Genomic DNA, 21,227 nt, shown 5'->3' on the forward strand with positions numbered 1-21,227 from the left:
GATGCTAAAGAAATTCAGTTCATGTTTGTAAAGGATGAATGTCTCAGATATTGCTAGTGTACCTGCCAGTCACTTGCATGTAATACGGCTCATGGTCAGCTCTTAACATTTGTAAAAGTCACGCCAGGGCAGGTTCTTACTTGCAGGATTAAGATCCTACAAAATTTTCCTTTCTTTATAGGATCTATGTTAAAGTCATTGCTCTATCCTAAAAGAGTAAGCACGTACTTGTTAGGTCTTTAATAGTGAAGGGCTTTGCACAAGGAGCGTTTGATTTGATTTAGATTTTTAGAAAATCTACACTGTTGTATCAGTTCTGTGGATAGTAGTACTCTGAAATGCATGGCTGAGAATCCACTTCTTCTGATAAAAGATTTCAGTGTTCTTTTAGGTAAGAATTGAATCAACTTTAATTTTATATTTTTCAACAGCTTTTGAAACAGTTTAACTTCCTTCTAATCAGAGAGGAATTCTGCAGCTGTAATGTGCATTACCTAAAGGGATGTTCTAGATTGAATTGAGAACATTCAGTGGAGGCTCTTGCCTGAAAAAACTTTTGTGTATCTTGAGTTGGCTGAGAGCACTGCTATTGCATAGTGAAATAATCAGTGCCCATTATATGGGACCATAATGAAAAATTACTCTGTTTTACCTGCCAGTGTTCTCTGAGTTCACCAACTGTTGTCATATGTGTCCTAGAATAATGATCATGTATGTAATGTGCTTTGTGTTATAAAATGTTTAGGTGTATTTAATGATTTAACATAACTTACAGTTATTGTACTAACCATAAGAATATAGTTTTTTTTGAAAAAGTCCATGCCTTAAGTTTCTATTAGAACCATTTAATTAATTTTCTTCACAGAAGACTTGTGTTGCTGATTTTAAAATGCTTCTTTACAGGAAATTACATTCTGAACTATGTAGCATCTCAACCCAAACTGGCTCCTTTTGTCATCCAAGCTCTTGTTCAAGTCATTGCTAAAATTACAAAATTAGGATGGTTTGAGGTCCTAAAAGATCAGCTCATCTTCAGAGACATTATTGCTGATGTAAAAAAATTTTTGCAGGTAGGAAACAATCGTTCACTTCTGCCACTTTTTTCTGTTTGGACCTCTTCATTTTTAGTGATTGGTGTGTTGTGTCATTTAGTTGTTATACACTTCGGTAGAAAAAAGTGTGAAGAGCATTGCTTAAAGCAGATCAACCCTACAATGCAGAGCCAGGGCGGGTTTGATACTTGTGCAAGGTTGTGGGTTTTGATGCCTCACAGTATTCATAGCGCTGTCATGTTTTTTTGTTGGTTTTCTTTTTCCAAAGCATTTTTTCATAGTGTGGTTGTAAAACGTCAGACCTTGTTGTCAAGCCATTCTATATAATGCCTTAATTTTTTTCAGCTGATGTGGAGATACATTTCTGATAGCGTTAGCTCTAGTTACCTGGTTAGAAACACTGGTACTGCACCATCTGAAGAGTAAGACTGTCAAAAGCTTTGAAGCATGAGTCTGATTGTGATTCTTGTAATAATGACCACTAAAATTGTGCTGAACTGTTCAGTTCTAGAACTAGTTCAAATGTATTTTTTCAAGTGCCTGTCATGGACAGTTGATTAAAAAGGTGCCTTTATAAAGTATTTGTTGGAGTGTTCACTGTAGGGGTCTTATTTTGTTGCTTTTCTGGATAAGTAGTCGGACATTAGCTACACTTTAATTTTTAGAACAAATCACAGATACCCCTGCTTCTGCAGTTACTGAGGAAAGCCTGTGTAAAGATAGAACTGTGGTACACATAATTGCAAGACACTGTATATATTTGTTATGTGGTTGTGATCCTTGTTTGCCCCATTCCTTTTTCACTTTATGAGAAATTGATGATTCATATTTGTGTGCATGGGTACTTAGATACCTGCATATATGTTTGCTCTCGCTACATAAATGTAAAGAGGAGAGAAAGAAAAAAAAAGGACATTCTGTCTCTACTAGGATTATGGTGTACAATATAGGGAGATAGATAATAAATTTAGGATGTTTTTATAACTTTACCTATTTTAGCATATGCATTTAAATCTAACATATCACAAAAATTATGCATTCTAAGTAGGGATATGGGGAAGTTTGGGAGGAAAGATCACTCATTTTCCTTCTCCAGTAATTGGATGAGGCAGGAATGTTCTTGTTTTACATTTCCTTCACATTATTTCCTGTTCCCCCACTGCATTGGTCACTGTCACAAAGAAGATGCGTTATAGGATAGAGAGGTGATCTTGGAACATAGTATTTGAAAATTGGAAATAATTTCTGCTAATGTCAGAGTGCAGTCATTCGTTATGAACTGCTCACTATGCAAATTTACATGTCAAATCTAGAGAAAGTACTGTCAGACACAGTGGCTAAAGATACAGAATACACAGCATCTTCTGTGAAGTAAGTTTGGAGAAAGTGATTGGATGTCATGGGTTATTAGCCAGACTTGGTTATTTCATACATTTAACATGTATAAAAATATTCTTAAAAAGTTTTCTGAGAGATGGCTAATCTGTTTTAAAAATTAATATAGATTAATTTTTCTGAGTGTCTATGTGAATGTGAAGCCTAGTACTTATTTTGAGAAAAAATAATCAGAAAATTTAAGCTATTTGGAGATTTACTTCCAAAATGATCCATTATGTGTGTACGTGTTGGTGATCCTGGCAACTCAGCAAGAAAATATGAAGTTAACAGTTTGTGTTTCTTGCCCATGAGTTTCTCATTTGTTTTTCAGTCTTACTTTGTTTATAATACTGTTCAAGTTAATGTACTTTTTGAGTTACATTGGGAATGTCTAATAAAACATAAGTTGCAATATTCTGTTTATTAAAAACAAACTCAAGTATACTTCTCTACCATTTTGCAGTTATTTTTATGAATGTACTGTAATTGGATTTTGCATTTATTATTAAAATGATTGCAGTGTGACTCTTCAGTGTGTAGCTCATTAAAAATAGAGATTTAAATAGAAAATTTAGCTTCTTAAGAGATTTCTTTAGTTAAATTAAGAATTCCTGTAGAAGAGAAAATTAAGCCATAGATCTATTAGTGAATTTAATTTTAGATAAAAATTGAAAAAATAATCCCTAAACAATACTAATATATGTTAATAATTAGCATATGGTAGTTTCAAATACATCTGCATTAGCATTCCAGATTGAAGTTCATCCTGTTTGAATTTGAGTGTGATTTAATATAGAAAAAGGGATTAGCAGCTAGGTCTGCAGTTCTGTTCCCAACTCTTTCGTAATTTACCACACAGCTTTTCACACCTGTGAAAAAGGGGAGGTTGCATTTTCTGTTTTTGCAGGTTTGTGTGATCTAAGGAACATTCATACAGACTATTGTAAGAATTTAAAATGTAAAAGAAAGTTGTGTTCAAGTTACAGTGTAGGATGCTTAATCTTACTGAATGCAGATAGGGCAGCAATATAAATTTTTCCTGAGAGTTCTCTGAAATTTTCTCTTCTGATTTGCTTTGGTGCAAGTAATAATACAAAATAGTTGACAGTGAAAAGTTAGGCCCCTTGGTAAGTAGCCAGATTGTTTATTAGTTGAACTTCGGGTGATCTTAACGAGTGTGGTTGTGACAAATACCAGGAAAATTTTGGCAAGGATGGCATTGCTTTTTGGACACCAGGAGAGCCGAAGCTGCAAACTGCAGCAGTGAAAGTAGGCATAGAGATCTTCCCCCTGACTCAATGGCAAGGCCTAATTGCAGTTGATTTTAATTGTTTTTAACAAAGCAGATTTCATTTTTCTATAAATGCTTTGTAGTAGCTCAGTGAAGACAGCTAAATTTTATTAATTAAATGCAAAATTCTGCATTGTATCTAAATTTCAAAACATTCCAAGGAGTTTAAATACTGATGATCAAATCGCACCCTCAGATGCAAATGTTTGACTCCTACTACTACTGTGGAGGGAAGAGAATTAGTTTTTTTGATAGGTAGCATTTCAAAACTATTTTTTTTTCTGAGAGTGCCCTGTGATCTTTTTCATTCATGCATAGCAGAGTATTTTTTTTAATGGTTTGAATTCCATGCAGCTTGACTTAACAGTTCTAGAATACTGAACAGACCTCTGAGAAATGTGTAATAGTGAATTTCCAGATTGCGGTTACTTAGAGTCTATTTTCAGATGGGTTTTTGTTATCATATGATTCTTAACATTTATGATGAGGTTTGGGGTTTTTTTTCAGAGCTAATTAGGGAGTTTGAAGGTCTACTGCTATTAATGTTGATAGAATTTGGCATGAAAGCCTTATAAACAGCTTAGGATACCTCAGCCTAAGAAATCTTCTTGATTCTAGAAATGTTGGAAAATACTAAATACAACCTGATTCTAGAAATTTTGGAAAATACTGACTACAAACTGTGATGTTTGAGCAATCCTATCTGTTTCTTTCTGTAGGGCACTGTGGACCATTATATAATAGGAGTAATGATTCTCTCAGAACTGACTCAGGAAATGAATCTAGTAAGCATGTTTGGGTTTTTTTTCCTTCTGCAAGGGATGTATGTATTGCTGATAAAACTGTGTTAAATGTTTCTGCCCTTCATAGAAAGGGTTGGAGAAACATTTCTTAAGCGTGAAGAGATGAACACACTTTCCTCCCCCCACCAAAATGTATAAAGAGACAATAAATTCTTTGTGCAGGGACCCCACCTGCACCAGATACATACCATATCTGATACAGGGTAAAGTTTCTCTCATCACAGTCACTAGAACTAGTGAAGCAAAGTGAATGATCAACTTTTTAAATTGTATTTCTGCTAATGATTTTCTTTTGCCTACATCTTAACCTAAGGAAGTGCCTCAGACCTTTCCATCCAGAAAGAGACACAACCTTGAAGGGAAAAAAAGAGGTGCTTCAGGAAATTGTCAAGATCTGTATTTGGTGCTGGACCATAATTTTAATTTCTAATGTCAAATAATTAATCTGCCAGATATACCTATCATCTAGTTTTAACAAAGAAGGGAGCATTGTTTATTTTGTCCTGACTTTTCTTAGGTGGATTATTCAAGACCTTCAGCAAAACATCGTAAAATAGCTACCTCATTCCGTGACACCTCTCTGAAGGAGATACTGATGCTTGCGTGCTCTCTTTTGAAGGAGGTGAGGCTCTTTATAATTGAACCTAAACTGTTAACATCATAGTTGTCCCACTTTGAGTCCTTAATATTTTCTGAGTTGATGAATTCTGTACTTGAATGGATTACATAACACCCAGTTAAGCTCAAGTGACCAAAAAAACTTTCAAAGACAAAAATTACAGTCTTCCTCCCTCTGTGTCTCTCTTGCTGTCCCAGTCTTTATCTCTGTACCATCTCTCTCTCTATCTTGCTGTAAAAAATGAACTATCTAAATTCTGAGCTTGTCTTCTTTTTTTGATGTTTTTCTTAATTTAATTGTATCTCAGTTTTGCTGGGCCTACCATCTCAGTATTTGCTAAAAGAATTATGTATTAAACTAGGAGTGACCAAGAAGAAGGACAAATTCTCTATATTGTGGTATGACAGTGCAGTCAAATCTGGCCAAGGTGTTTTTCACCAGTTCCCTTATCAGCTCTGTAACGTTTTGGGGTAATTCAGGCTGCAGCACCTTAAGAGCCTTGACAGGAGGTGGTGAAGAACAGCACGCTGTAAACTGGGTCTCTCAGGACCTCGTAGGTTGAACTGAGATCAAAGCTGGAATTTACACTTTCCATTTTGTGCTGATCAAGGCCTTCCATAGCAGTGCAAGTGGCACCATGATGTACCATTCTACTTCTCTTAAGCTCAAGCAACTCTTTGCTTTTGAGAGCAGGTTGTTTTTTAAATGTTGCCTGATTTCTATTTTGACTTATTTGGGAGTCCTGGTTTATTCAGTTTTTTTGAAAACCAGATGAATTAGGTGTTGAAATTTGGACACAGGCATTTAAGCTAAGAATTTAAACACAGATGCCATCACAGTGGGTCAGTAGATCATGGTAGCAGTTGCTTTTTGGCTAAAGGTATATGTCTCAAGGTTGAGATATGTGATTGAGATACTGCTGTAAAAAACAAGATAAACTGTGTTAGCTTAAATTTCTTTCACAGAATGTTTTCAGTCTAACTAGCATGTTTTAGCTCACATTTGCAGTAAGTTTAAAGGGCACACGTGGTCAGCTAGCAGTGCTCAGCTAACAGGCAGTATATTTTTTTTAATATATAGAGCAATTAAATAATGTGTAGGCCCTCACCTCTGAAGAGGGAATCCTCTGCTAATGTGCACAGGATGTTTTAAATCAGTGTTGGAATTGCATGTTAATGGAGAAACCATGTATAATTTAAAAGAAGAATTGGGTATTTTTGGAAGAATCTTCTTAGGTATAGCAAACCCCATTACACATCAAAACAATAAATGCATGTGTGAGAACCTGTATCCTGCGGCAGCCACTTCCTAGCTCTCTTCAAGTTCAGCTGGTCTACGGGTACTTTTTTAGTCTCTCATATGTTGAAAGGTTTGTCTGAGTGACATCACACAGATTTCCAGACAGAAATATAAGAAAATTATAATGAGTATCTTTGTAATGTCAACTTTAGTATAGGGAGCTGGTCTTAGAAATATTTTAGTGTCTATAATACATTGAAAAATACACTTAACTAACAAATGTGGAATCACTAAAATAATTCCAAGAGTTTAAAAGTTACAGAGAGGATTGGTGGCAAAACAGATTGTGTTTATACAAGACATACAGAAATTCAATGTTGATTTCAATGCCAAATTCATCATTCAGTGTCAATTCTAATGTGGTGCAACAGTTTATTATCAAGTTAATGAGGCATCTGATGATGTACAGTTGATTTTAATTCCTATCATCTGAATTTAAAAATTTTTTGTTAATAAACTTGAGAGATGTGACTTTGAATCTATATAAGGGATGAACTAGATAAAGTTGTTGCATTTCCATTTATTTCATTGTTTTTTTAGACAAAATTTTGTCAGTTTTTAATGTTCACAAACTGCATCGGTGACTAATGAATTTGAGGTTTGTTTTCAGTGCCTTTATATTGTGTGTGTAATCTTGAGGTAGTAATTTCTTTAAGATAAAATGTTATTTAAATTATTATTATTATTATAATTACAGAAGGGGGTTGATAAAATGTGTTCTTACTCACAGTATGTTGAGTGTAGACTTCCAAATCCCAACAGTTTGTTTTGCTTACAAAGTACCTTTTTATTCTGACACTACAGGGGTTATAAATCAGTAGAGACACACTGACAGCTGTATTTATACAGGTGTTGTAAATAGCTACGTTCAAATTACAGACTGTTCATTTCATTGTTTTTTAATGCCAGGTTTTTCTAGACTTGCCAAAGGAACAGTCTTTGAGTATGCATACTGTGAAACTCATACTGTTTAGCAGCCTGGACATCAAACTGAAAATAACCAATTGTTGAGGTATTTTTTACCCATATGATGTATATGACGTATATTCCAAAAGTAACTGAAAGAGAAAAACATCAAACCTTACAGTTTAATTTTTGCAGTGAACGTTAGCACTGTTTTAACAAACAATATCAGTGACATGCTGAGTTTTACCTAGAAGTATTTTATGCAAAAGGATTATTTCACCAGGCTTTTAAAAATTATTTATAACTCTGGGAGCTTTAGCTTGACATGGAAGAGGTCTCTGAGGTGGTAATAATGATTTTCCCCTTGCCTTTAAGGAAAGACTACCTTTTATTGTTGAAGGATTTATTTTTCTCTTGGTACGTGTTCTCTTGCTTTGAACTTTGCAGTTTTATATCCATACATTTTCCTTTTCAAAATTGTTTTTAAAGCATGTTCTGTGCAGGTGACCTAACAAGATTTCTTTTCTCCTTAGCTCTTGGCAAAACCTTTAACCCTTCAGGACCAACAGCAACAGAGTCTAGCAATGCAACTTTTGAAGCTTGTACTAAACTGTCTTAATTTTGATTTCATTGGAAATTCAGCTGATGAATCTGCAGATGACTTATGCACTGTGCAGATTCCAACAAACTGGAGAACAAGTAAGAAAGGCTCATAAGTGTTAGCAGTCTGAAGTCTATACCCGGTGGATTGTGTAACTTCTTTTGTCACAATACTTGCATATATAAAGTAATTTTTCATGTGGAGTAGAGTTTTTTGCTCGTGAGTTATTGATAAACCTCTTCTGCTATTTCTCTCACACTTTTGCTATTGTTATTTTTACAGATAGAAATAATAAATGTAGTCTGTAACATAGATATTCACAGTAAATCACATTATTCCAATTAGACACTGAATACTATTCTAATTCCTGGCATATGAACACCTTGAAGACGTACAGCATTTGTAGCATGTCTGTTTTCTCTTGTCTTCTTCCTGATGAAAAAAAGTGTGAAATTTTTATTTAGTGTGCTTTTTTGTTCTAGTATGTGAGCTTGTTAATGAAGGTAGCAGAAGGGTTGTATCTTGGCTCTTAGACTCTAGAGGTTTGACTTCCTGGGCTTATACAGTGCAGATGGCAGTCTAGTATAAATGTGTCTGTGGTGGGTTGACCCTGGCAGAAGGCCAGGTGCCCACCAAAGCCGCTGTGGAACTCGCCTCCTTAGCTGGACAGGGGAGAGAAAATATAATGAAAGGCTCATGGGTCGAGGTAAGGACAGGGAGAGATCACTCACTAATTACCATCATGGGCAAAACAGACTCAACTTGGGGAAAATTAGTTTAATTTGTTACCAATCAAATCAGAGTAGGATAATGAGAAATAAAACCAAATCTTAGAAACACCTTCCCCCCACCCCTCCCTTCTTCCCAGGCTTAACTTTTCTGCCGATTTTCTCTGCCTCCTTTGTCCCCAGCAGCACGGCGGGATGGGGAACAGGGGTTATGGTCAGTTCATCACACGTTGCTTCTGCTGCTTCATCCTGCTCAGGGGCAGGACTCCTCAGTCTTCCCCTGCTCCAGTGTGGGGTCCCTCCCACGGGAGACAGTCCTCCAGGAACTTCTCCAACATGGGTCCTTCCCACGGGCTGCAGTTCTTCATGAACTGCTCCAGCGTGGGTCCCTTCCACAGGCTGCAGTCCTTCAGGCACAGACTGCTCCAGCGTGGGTCCCCCACGGGGTCACAAGTCCTGCCAGAAAACCTGCTCCAGCGTGGGCTCCTCTCTCCACAGATCCACAGGTCCTGCCAGGAGCCTGCTCCAGCGCGGGCTTCCCACGGGGTCACAGCCTCCTTTGGGAACCCACCTGCTCCAGCATGGACGTCCCCGGGCTGCAGGTGGAGATCTGCTCCACCGTGGACCTCCCTGGGCTGCAGGGGGACAGCCTGCCTCACCGTGGTCTTCACCATGGGCTGCACAGGGATCTCTGCTCTGGCGCCTGGAGCATCTCCTCCCCCTCCTCTTCACTGACCTGGGGGTCTGCAGGGTTGTTTCTCCTACATGTTCCCACTCCTCTCTCTGGCTGCCATTTCTGTGTGCCCTGCAACTTTTTTTCCTTCTTAAATATGTTATCACAGAGGCGCTACCACTGTCGCCGATTGGCTCGACCTTGGCTGGCGGTGGGTCCATCTTAGAGCCGGCTGGTATGGGCTCTGTTGGACATGGGGGAAGCTTCTAGCGGCTTCTCACTGAAGCCACCCCTGTAATCCCCCCTGCTACCAAAACCTTGCCACACAAACCCATACAGTGTCCAAGCTGGCTGTAATGAAATTACCTTGGGTAATTCACGCAGTTTAGCACTAGCAACATGGAGCTTCTTGTAGGCTAATTTATCCTGCTTCTTGGCAAAATAAATGAGCCTGACTGGAAGTCTGTTCTGTCTAGCTAAAGCAGCTACACAGCTTCCCATACCTAAGATGGGAGGTTTAAATCTGGCTTACCTGTACAGCATGACAGTTTAGTGTTTGATACTCCTCCTTATTTCAACGATACTATTCTTGATCAGTTTCCACGCTTAACACCATTCCTTCTCCGTTAGTGTACAGTAGCCTCTAATGGCAGTGTGAGGGATGAAGAGCAATAATATATGGCAAGCAGGGGAATACTGACAAAAGACTGAATTTGGGCAAGTGACAGTAATTTCACAAGGCATCCTAGGAAGGAGAAGGGGATAGGTTTTCCCAAGATTTTAGTTCAGATATTTTAATTGTCCATGGAGGGATCTCCCTGTAGTCGTTAAACACAGAGAGTGCCTAAGGAAATTAACCTTTGTTATGGGATGCTTTATTTTACACAAGTCTTCATATAAAATAATACTTACAAATGAAACAACTTTGAAATGTTACTTTATTTGTGGGATTACTTAACTATGAATTATTGGTGAACTTTTTCTAGCCTGTTGTTATCCCTTCAAAAATACAGTAATGTTATAGTTCATTTGATGTGATTCTGCAGTGAATTGGTAACTCAGTGTTTAAAGTATTTTTTTCCGTTTATCAGTTTCTAGACTTCAGGATAGCCTGTGGAACTTTTGTTAAAAACTTGCCTTTGTATAAATACAGACTAAACTAATCCTTAGTATCTGGAACCTGTCTTGTCTTAGTGTACTACTATAGTAACCTGAAGAAATCAGTTTACGTACATCTATTACAGAACAGCGTTCTATAAGCAACTGACTATTGCATCATCCGCAGTTTAAGGGAAGTGTTCTTTATGAGCTTTAGGATAGATTAAATGTGATAAAAAGAGAATAGTGCTTTGTTTAATGTTGTACAATTAACTGATTAATGCATCTATTCATAGTTTATTCTCAACTACAGTGATATCTCTCTTACTGTTTTTGTTAAGAAGATGATTCTATTAAAATGAAGATACTTAATTATTGCTTGTAGAGAGTGATAAAACCAACTTATCTTTTTCCGTAGTCTTCCTGGAGCCAGAGACCTTGGACCTGTTTTTTGATTTGTATCATTCCCTTCCACCAATGCTGTCTCAGTTAGTAAGTGACATGTAGTGATTTACACTCAAGTAATTACGGAGAATAGTCTTTTTACATCTATACTTTGCCAAAAGACCCTGTTTTATTTTGTGCATTAGCATGTTATGAGTCCCCTGGCTCAGTGCCCAGTCACAGTGTCTTTTCTTTGAACTTCAGCCCCAGTTTTCCTTTCTGAATCTGAAAGCATTCAGACCCTTCCTCCCCCAATTCAGCACTACTCAGCCACATACAAAACACCCACCGAGTTATTTTGATGAAGTCAGAAGCTGTTGTAAAAGGGAATTTTAAAACTGAGCCGTATTGTGTTCAATGATCGTATAGACATTGCTGCAAAAATAATCTTCAGCCACAGAATGTGCTACAGACAGCAGTAGGTAAAGAGATGATTATTCTGAAAGTTTAATTTTTTTTTTAATCTTATAGTATTTTTTTTTATTCTTCAGGCACTTTCTTGTTTAGTTCAGTTTGCTTCTACAAGGAGATCTTTATTCAGCAATCCAGAACGTGCCAAATATCTTGGTAATCTAATCAAAGGAGTGAAACAAATACTTGAAAATCCACAGGTATCTCTTTATTTTTTATTTCATTTATTTGAAATGCTAAAAGAACTGTGGATTTGTTTTTCCAGTTACAGTCTTCATTAATCTACTGAATTTATTAAAACCACTTTCAGCCAGACATCTGTTTGCTTTGATTTTCTATTCACAACAAAGCAAAACCCCTATGCAAATAAAATCATCACCCAATTAGCAATAGTGCTCATAAAATTTCTATTAGACTAAGCTGTTAACTTTTAAAAATTTGCTTCTTCAAATTTAGGGTTTATCTGATCCAGGTAATTACCACGAATTCTGTCGGTTTTTGGCTCGGCTAAAGACAAACTATCAACTAGGAGAGCTAGTAATGGTGAAAGATTACCCAGAAGTCATCCAACTTATAGCAAATTTTACTATTACTAGCCTACAGGTAAGAATATATACAGAAGTGTTCTCTTTTCTTCAATTCTTGAATGACAGAGAGGGCTGATCCTGGTTCTCTGTGTTGGTGTTTTTTGAGGAGGTGGTGAGGCTTGTCTTTATGTAAAAATATATTTTGTCAGTGATGTAACTCAGATTTCTAAACATTCTGGAACTGGTTCCCACTCTTAGGAAGTTTTGTAATGGGAGCAGATTTAAAGAAGAAAATGACAACTGAAGTAGGAGAGATATGGATGTTAGTTCTCCAGCCTTAGTTCTCACCCTCAAAAAAAAAAAAATATCCAACAAACTAAACTCTTTATCCAGCCCTAAAATGCTTACACCCATGCTCCCATGTAAACTTTGAAGTGCCTACACTGACTAGGCTATTGAGTTCTGCTTTTGTGCATATATATATATATGTACACACAAACACACAGTTGCCTGTATGCTGAGCTGCTGAGTGCAAAGTTCCCATCTGAGCTGGATTCAGAAGCTATGTGGAATAATGTCTAAATTTTTGAGGGACCCACATTTGTATGAGAAGGACACATATCACAGGATCAAGATTCTCACAGTGTTAAAAATTTTACAGATTTGAAACACACCAAGATAAAGGCATGCATACTGTTTGAGTAATACTAGAATTGTTATTTTAGCATTTTATCCAGAATAACAGCTGAAGATAGTTACCTTTAGGAGAAGGTTTTGACGTTTGAATTCCTGAATTGCCAATGGCAGCTCCATAAGCTTGGAAGAGAAAAGAAAGTTGAGATGCATTTCTGTTCTTTACATTTCCTGTTAGGTGGCTCTAGACAGTTTCCCACTCAACATTTAGGATTTTTGAATGGCCCTTTTGTAGCACTTGAATCTCACCGCACACTGTGTAATATTCTAGGCCTAGCTCTGAGTTTTGCATCGTGGATTTCACTTGAAGGAGGTGAGAGTGCCTATAAGTAATTTTGGATCTACTATATAATGTGTGCCGTAGTATGACTCTGTTCTGACCGGGTCCTTCAGTAGTTACGTGAATGAATAAGGCTACTTAAGATGAAAGCATCATGTTTCGCAACTAGAATTTCACACTGGGATGCTTTAACAGAAGTATGTTTTGTTTTCTTATAGCACTGGGAGTTCGCTCCAAATAGTGTTCATTATTTGCTAACTCTGTGGCAAAGAATGGTAGCATCTGTACCTTTTGTGAAAACGGCAGAACCCCACCTCTTAGATACATATGCACCTGAGATAACAAAAGCTTATATTACTTCTAGACTGGAATGTGTTCCTGTAGTTATAAGGTAAACTTGTAATTGCAACTTTAAAACTGTAATATGGAATGTTTAATTTTCTGATTTGTTGCATATTATATTTTGGTTATGTTTAAAAATCTAAGTACACTGGTTCTGATTACCATGGCAATTTCTTTAGATGATCCTAATTGGCTGATAGCATTTTACTCCTTTTGCTTATTAAATCCAGGCCAAAATCAAATGTAAATTCTAATTGTTTTTTATCTCATGGGCCTTTGTGTTTTGAAAAAAGTCTATCTCCCCTCCCCCCTTTTTAAAGACTATCTAAATTAACTATATTGTTCAGCTGTGACATGTTTTCTTGATGAGTCACTTTCTAGGACCATGGAGGGTAATGGGGGAAAGCAGAATGAACCCCATGCACAGGAAAGGGTGAGACTGAATAGAACAAGCTAGAGAGTAGCATGATTGAAATTGGCCAATTTAAAATTTGTTAGTTCAAATCTTCTTTTTATAATTTAAGTAAATGACCTTATAGTCCACACTATAATATAGCAAACAAGAAAAAAAGTGTTTGGATTGCTGGAAGGATTTAATTTTCTCCAGGGGCTTTTATGAATTCCTGCTGGTAGGATCTCCTGTCAGACTACAGGACTGCAGAACAAGCCACATCTGCTTTTACTTTTCAATTTTACATTACTGAGATGATGTCATTTGTTCAGTTTGTGTGAGGAAGTGCATTCAATTTCACCATTGTTGTCCTTTTGTCTCAGCTTAGCCAAAATCTCATGTCTGCAAATTACATAATCTGTCATTTTACTGTTCAGTGACTAAGCTATAGTCGGTGTTATTTGCCTTATGTTATCACCATAGGTTTGTTAAAGGCTGACTTCCTAATGGTTCAAAATCGTGAGCTTCTCTATCATTGTCTCAGGAGCAAGAATTAATAGTACCTAGCGGAGCTTCCAGTGTTCCAATGCTAGGACAGGGAAGGACAAGCAGCTGATTGCAGGTGCAGTCTGTTTTCCTGGGCCTTCTCTCAACCAGCCTATGCTTCTTTTGGCATTTTTAAGTTATTGTCTCTGTTCAGCTTTTCTGTAATGAAATCTCAGGCTTGAACCTTCACGTCTCAGCTTTCTTCTTTACTGAGTGGTACATTCCATATCAGCTTCCAGACTTGAAGCAATCAGTAGGGCTGAGCTTCTGGGTCAAACAATCTGGCATGACCAGCTCCATTGAAATGTGCTGTTGCCTTCATCAGCATCACCATCAGCGCTGAAAATTCAGTTTCTTTGTTTGGCACTGATGAGAGTTTCTTCTGGATGTCCTTGTTACATTGTGGAAGATTAAGCTTTCTAATCTGTGAAAAAAGACAGCAGGGAAAAGATGAGGAAAGCACTGATCTTCTCTTCTACCAGTCTGTGTCATTCTTAAGACGGTCTTGGTAATGCTGTTGGCATGTATCCATTCCTAGCTCTAAGTGATTTGTGTACCACTGTTGTATTGTCTTATTGTCTTATGTGATGAAGATCCTCGGTTGTGGCATTTCTGTAGACAGCAGTATCAAATGTAGACTTTAATATCAAATGTCCAGACCATTCTTGAGAAACATGGGATGTCTGGGAGCTGATTTTGTAAGACTTCTTTTTGCTCCAAGGAGATTAATAGATATCTTTGCAAACAAATCCTGTCTGCTGGAATGACCATTTTTCTTACAAACCAGTATAGTTGATAAAATCACCCTCCATTCAGGAGCCTCCAGCTGGTCCTTCAGACAGAGAAGTAGTTTGGAACAATGGAAGGAAAGTCCCTTTTGCCCTTTTGGAGGGTTTGAATAGGTATTTTCCCTTTTGAGTGAGGGTGAGTGAGGAACTAATGATTCCTCTACAAAGGGTCTACAAGAGGATGCTTTTCTACAAACTGGAAGGGGAACTTTTATTTCAGATATTTGTGAATACCTGAGAAGAGGTCTGTTTCAGCCCATCTTGAACATTAGGATTTTCAGCTGCTCTGTATTTTGCAGAGTTTGGACGTTAGCACTGTTAGCTTTGTTAGCTTTTTGGATATTATCTTTATCAGTAGATTTTGTTGCCTGTGCTATAAAAGGGTAACCTTCTGATGAATAAACCTTTCCTATTGTGATTCGTGTAATGAGTATAGTTACACTTTATGGTAAGACTATTGGTCTCTTTGTTATAGGCATTCCATAGGGTCACAGCATGTTTACAGCAGAATAAAATAAAGATTTGTAAAGAAGTTGCATGGAATTTTACTGAAGCTTGCTTGTTGGCTTTGGTATCATGGTCTTGTGCTTAATTTGATGAATATGCAAAATCCATTTCTTCTAAGTATTCCATTCTTTCCCCCCATTATCCTCTGAGAAAGATGCTGCTTGTTAATATTCTATTCAGGCACAGCGGACCTTAGTTCTTCAGGATTTACTTTTCTGTGTTCATACTGCCAACCTCATCTCCTCTCTTCTTTGCTTTTTAAAATACGTGTTAAGAGGAAGGCACAAGTAGAATACTGTTCTGTGTTTGTGTGGATGTGCATGGGTATGTATGTAAATAAAATGAGATCTTTTGTATCTCCGTTGTATTCACCAGCTGCTAAGGCTTTTATAGTTCAGCACTTCAGTGACAGTGGTATAATATCTGGATGGGAAAACAGCTTTTAAGCAATAGTGGCTAAGTGGTCACTTTTTATGTCTATTCCAGAGATGGCTTAGAAGATCCACTGGATGATACAGCTACAGTTTTCCAACAGCTGGAGCAACTGTGCACGGTTAGCAGGTGTGAATACGAAAAGACCTGTACACTTCTTGTACAGTTGTTTGACCAAAATGCACAAAACTACCAAAAACTATTGCACTCTTCTAGTAGGAATCCATTAGAAATCACAGTTCAGGAAGGTTAGTATTTAATTTTTAGACTGTGTTTTATGTGCCAATAACCGTATACTTGCATATGAAGAAGCATAGTGATCTTATGGCAGATATAACTAGACCTTTTCTGAAACTAGGAATTAATGATCCAAGTCACCTTGCACTACATTTTCACTACGTGTCTTTGTATTAAATAGGATACATTGGCAGTTGTTACATTTGTTTTAACATCTTGCTACCTCTTTAGAATATAGGCATGAGAGTTGTAAAAACTTTTAATTTCTGAAAATCGACGTTTTAGTGCCTTGGGTGCCCTCATGGGAACCAGCTGCAACTTGATGAACAGTTTTTGAAAATGAAGATGTTAACCTTTGTTCTTTTTTTGCATTTATCTCTCTGTAAAAATTAATGTAACATTAAAACCTTAATTTATTTTATACAGCTCTGTTAAGATGGATTGCCTAATTTTCAAGAAACTCAAGTTATTTATTGTAGTCTGAGTTGTAAAAATAATAAGTACTTTTTATATTTTTTTTTTCATATACTTATTTTGGTCCTGTCTGTGTCTCACTTAAATTTTCTTTGTAACTACTGGCTTTTTCCTAATATAGTTATCTTATGGCTGTTGCATCTTTACATGGATAAAGGGTGTTGTTTTGAAAAGGTGAGACAGGTTACTGCATAATACAGCTGTTTCTTTGCATGCTATTAAATGTTTGTGATTTATTTTGCTGCTTTTTTGTTGAGTTTGAATATGCTGATTTTCTTCTATGTAGGAGCCATTTTTTCACTAATTTATATAAGACCTCCTACTTACCTCATTCCACTTTCTTCCATGCAACTGTCAACTTTTATTTGGGAGAACTTTCATTAATGACCTGATTTCATTGACCAGCTGCAGTCTGAATTTGGCCCCCCATGACCGAGGAATGGAATATAAAGGGAAACAATCAGCTGGATTCTCTCACTGTCAGTCCTCTGGGGATTGCCATTATGCGTTAGAAAACATTTGATGCAGTTTAAATATTGTGTTTCTGTTCTGCAAACTAAACATTTGTGCTCATATTGAACAATAACTGTTATATCCCCTAGATATACATAGTTAAATTTAGATGTTTAATGGCTTTTAATGTTACAAAATAAGTTAATGTAATATTAAGATCTCATTTTATTATACTGTCCTTGCTCTCTGTATCAATAGTGATGCGGTCATGGTTTACTAAAACAATAATCCCCAAGAAATGGGTCATTAACAGTAGTTAATGATTACTTGTGATCTATGGTAATGACTGATTTCTTTGGGATTATTGCTGTTATAAACCATAATTACAGATTATTACAGCAATAATTATTTTCTAAAAGAAAAGATGTTGTCTGCCTCAGTAATTGCAAAAGCAAATGCGCTGAAAATTTTAAATAGTGAAGGTATAAATGAGGGAAAGAAGTCATACCTATTAATTGGTATTGTGCTAAGAGAAGAGCTCTATCATCAGAAAAATAACTATACTTAAAAATAAGGTACTGCAATTTGTTAAAAGGAAGACGGGTTTTTATTTAAAAAAAAAGGCTATTGGCCAAAGTGGTGGCTCTTTGAACCAGCTAGCACCACTTCACAGTTGCTTTTTGATACCATCTTCAAATGGCCATTCTTTAGTAGCTGTTAATGCTAAATTCATTTGAGCAGTGGCTGTTCTCTTAGATGCTTCAGTTCCTTGGTGTTTTGCTAATGATGGTGCAATCTTTTAGTGTCCTAAATTAACAGCTGTTTGTACTGCATTGTGTAGTGTGTGTGATGGGGTTTTCCTTGGAAGTGTCCTGTTTGTGAAGAAGCAGCGGTCTTGAAACAGGGAAATATGTTGGTTGGTGGACAGCTGATACTGTTCCTCCGGATTATTAGGAATGGAACAGGAACAATATGAGACGATATTTAGAAGTCTTCCTCATGTATCTTGTCTTGTCTCAAAAGTTAACACTTGTTCCCTGTCACAAAGTGGTTTTTGTTACAGATCTCAGACTGTATTACATATTTGTGTGGTATTTTTTAAAAAATAAGACTGAGATTTAAGATAAACCTGAATGCTTTCCCGTACTTGTGTTGAAATCATCTGCATGTTATTCCATAATCTGCATTATCTTTTTGTGTATATTCGATCTCAGCATCTTTTTTATGTATCGAACACACTGTACTGAAACAGAATTACTTATGATGTAGCGTCACCAGAGACAGGCCATAAGGATACTGGAACACCTCAGAACTATTAATCGTTTCTGTTTTTTCAAAATAGAACAATGCAAAACAGGAGGGAAATTAAGTTAATTTTATTGTTATGTAAATGAAGACTAGTTTATCAGAGATTTGAAACAAACATGAAATAAGACTTCTGGTAGATACTGTGCATGTCCTGATATGTACGTAGAAATAGCCAAAATAAAATATTGTTTTACAGTCATAACATGGCCTCATTTGTTTATCTGTACTTGATCCTTTATGTTAAACTTCAAAATGAGTTCAGAAGGCACTTTATTCGTCAGTATTATCTTCACTCTTGTTATGCTGTTGTCACTTGCTAAAACCCTGGTAATGAGGGCAAGACATCTTCTAGTTTATGTAAATATCTCACTTACTGAGAAGCCTTGTTTGTAACTTGATTTAACTTAAATGGAAACTTTTCCAAGTTGTCTTTGCTGTGTTATTTTCAACCAGTTCATTTTAATTTATTACAAAGTGTATTTGACCAATTGAAGATGGAGTCTAAAAATAGCTTTACTGTCCTGTAGCCTCAGTGCATTTCAGTTGAGGAAGAATCCTTTAGTGGTATCCTGAAGTTTTAACAGGTCTATATGTTACTTTGCTATTCAGGTCTTAGTTTTGAGCTTAATTTAGGGGAAAATAGTGCATCCTTCCTGAGAGAGGATACCATTGGTTACTGGAGTCACAACTTAAAAAGCTGAAGCAGGAACCTACATGGCTTGAGTAGGTATCAGTAGGTTAAATTCAAAGATACTCCACTTTAATGTGCCAGAGATAAAAATAATCCAGGTTTTGCAATATGGCAATGATTTTCCAGCAGAGAGAGGCCAAAAGAATTCCCCCGAGTTCAGTGTTTGTAAACTTAACAGTTCCATATTTATTTATAAAGCGGGATTTCAGTATTTGAAAATCTGTACAGAATACAGTACATACACAAACTCAAGGAGTTATTTATGGAATTTACAGAAATTGTGATCCTTGTGTTGTACTTTACTTGGTAAGGCCTTTGCCAGTGGATCCTGTAAGTGCTTTAGTGGAAACTGACAGCTAAATAATCTGGAAGATCAGAAGGCATGACAGTGTGACTTGAAATGGATGAGCTCTGTATTTCAAATCCTTTTAGAAAACAGTCCGCAGAGACTTTCAAAACTATGTGGTGGTTCACAAACTCTTTTCTTGAAGAATATGTCTGACTTAAAACAAATATTTTCTTAAGTGCAAATCACTTTACATAGTAGTTTAATACTACAAAGAATTCTTTATTTGAAGTAGAAGTAAGAAACAAGTAGATTGTAGTGAGTCTCAATTACTTCCTAATGCTATGATAAGTAGATGTAACAGCCCCACTGTAGATAAAATTGTTTCATGCCTTGAAGTAACTTGTGGCAGGCAAGTGAGGATACTAGGTTAATGTATATCTGATCTTACCAGGCTGAGTTTGCTTAATTTGTATTTTAGGTTAATTCTTTTGTGTTTTATTTATAAGCATGTCCAGGTTAATAGGCTGTTCTAGTTTATCTGTCAGTTCTGTTCAGAATTTTTTGTTAGTTGATTTGTCTTGGTAGGTTTTAAATCTGGTAGAGGGAGAAACCTAACGGTTCTCTTGACAGCATTCTGCAGTCTGACAACTTATAGAACTGCTGATACCTTATGGAAATGTATTGTACTAGCATAATGGTTTATAATCATTAACTGTTCTGTCTTTTTAATGTCAGGACGTCTGGCATGGCTTGTCTATTTTGTGGGTACTTTTGTGGGAGGACGATTAACATACACTAGTACTGATGAACATGATGCCATGGATGGAGAATTATCCTGTCGGTAAGTATTGCTTGCTTTGAATTCTTTATTCTGATTTTTTTTTTTAATGACGTTTAGTATCAGCAGATACTTTGAATTTAAATGTCTCAATTTTTGTCCAGTTTTTGGATGGTGGGTGCTCAAGGTCTGTAGTGACTTTCTGTGGATTGAGACCATTCTGCTGGCTTTGATCTTTCCCGATTCATCATCCTGAGCAGTGAAGGAGCCATTAAGGCTATCACTTCAAAACTATGTTTCAGAGGAAGGAAAGAAGATTAAAGGCAAATATGTCTCTTACTATAGGTAGTGTTTAGATACGCCCATGTAGCTACCTGTTTTCATTTGTGTGCTATACTTGTATACAAGTGTTAATTTTATTAGCTGTGAGCTATGGCTATTATTTTCTGCACTACTTCCTTTACATTAATGATTGCAGGTGAAGAAGTGCAGAGGAACTGCTGGTCAGCCATTGAAAATTTAGGCTTATTTTTAGACTAGATCTTGGAATAAAAAAGAAGGGTCATATTCAAAATATGCATGCTATAGTCTTCTTTCTACAAGTTTTAGGGCAAGGGGTGAGCTAGGGATTATTGGAATGACGTGTATTCCTTGTGGCAAACACAAAGTATGTGGCAAACACTTTCTTAATCCTTGTTTTCACCCACAAGTATGTTAAAAAAGGCATGCATATTTGATCCTGTTATTTACGTCCACTAGCTAACATATGAATAAGGACATACAACTAGAATTGGATAAAAAGCTTCACATTTTCTCTTTTGTTTCTTGCCTTCCTAATCTACCCTGGGGCTCTGTGGTGTTAGCAGTCTTCCACTATGTTTTTATTAAAAGTGAGAGGTTTTAATATACAGGCTTACAGATGAAGTACCTACTGACTTCTAATCCAGTGACTATATATTTCAAAATTGGCAAAAGGTGAGAATATTTTTTTGAATTGCTAGGGAATTAGGATTTCAAGGAATAGGTAGCAGAAGAACATGGGAAATTAAAGAAAGGAATATTCCTTTAAAAAAAAAAGTATTAAATTTTCTTAGCTGACATAGGTTGAAATTGGTTCTTTGAAATCAGTCCTGGTAATATGGAGATACATACCAAGTAAGGATTTAGGTCAGAAAATACATGTTTGTTT

At 36.5% G+C, this 21,227-nt stretch overlaps 1 protein-coding gene across 7 annotated transcripts in view; it reads left to right on the forward strand.

Annotated features, from left to right (window-relative positions):
- RANBP17 (RAN binding protein 17) overlaps positions 1-21,227 on the forward strand; it is a 165,036-nt gene that overhangs the window by 5,613 nt on the left and 138,196 nt on the right. For all 7 annotated transcript variants that reach the window (XR_012654361.1, XR_012654359.1, XR_012654360.1 and 4 more), the window contains exons 4-13: positions 904-1,070; positions 4,440-4,505; positions 5,041-5,145; positions 7,881-8,046; positions 10,866-10,939; positions 11,383-11,502; positions 11,759-11,905; positions 13,021-13,193; positions 15,863-16,056; positions 19,996-20,101. Coding sequence is in view for 4 of the 7 variants with exons in the window: in XM_075057115.1 (XP_074913216.1) it covers positions 904-1,070; positions 4,440-4,505; positions 5,041-5,145; positions 7,881-8,046; positions 10,866-10,939; positions 11,383-11,502; positions 11,759-11,905; positions 13,021-13,193; positions 15,863-16,056; positions 19,996-20,101 (1,318 nt within the window). In the remaining 3 variants the exon portion in view is untranslated. The remainder of the gene's footprint in view (positions 1-903; positions 1,071-4,439; positions 4,506-5,040; positions 5,146-7,880; positions 8,047-10,865; positions 10,940-11,382; positions 11,503-11,758; positions 11,906-13,020; positions 13,194-15,862; positions 16,057-19,995; positions 20,102-21,227) is intronic.

Source organism: Buteo buteo, chromosome 24, assembly GCF_964188355.1.
Source record: "Buteo buteo chromosome 24, bButBut1.hap1.1, whole genome shotgun sequence".
NCBI lineage: Eukaryota > Metazoa > Chordata > Aves > Accipitriformes > Accipitridae > Buteo > Buteo buteo.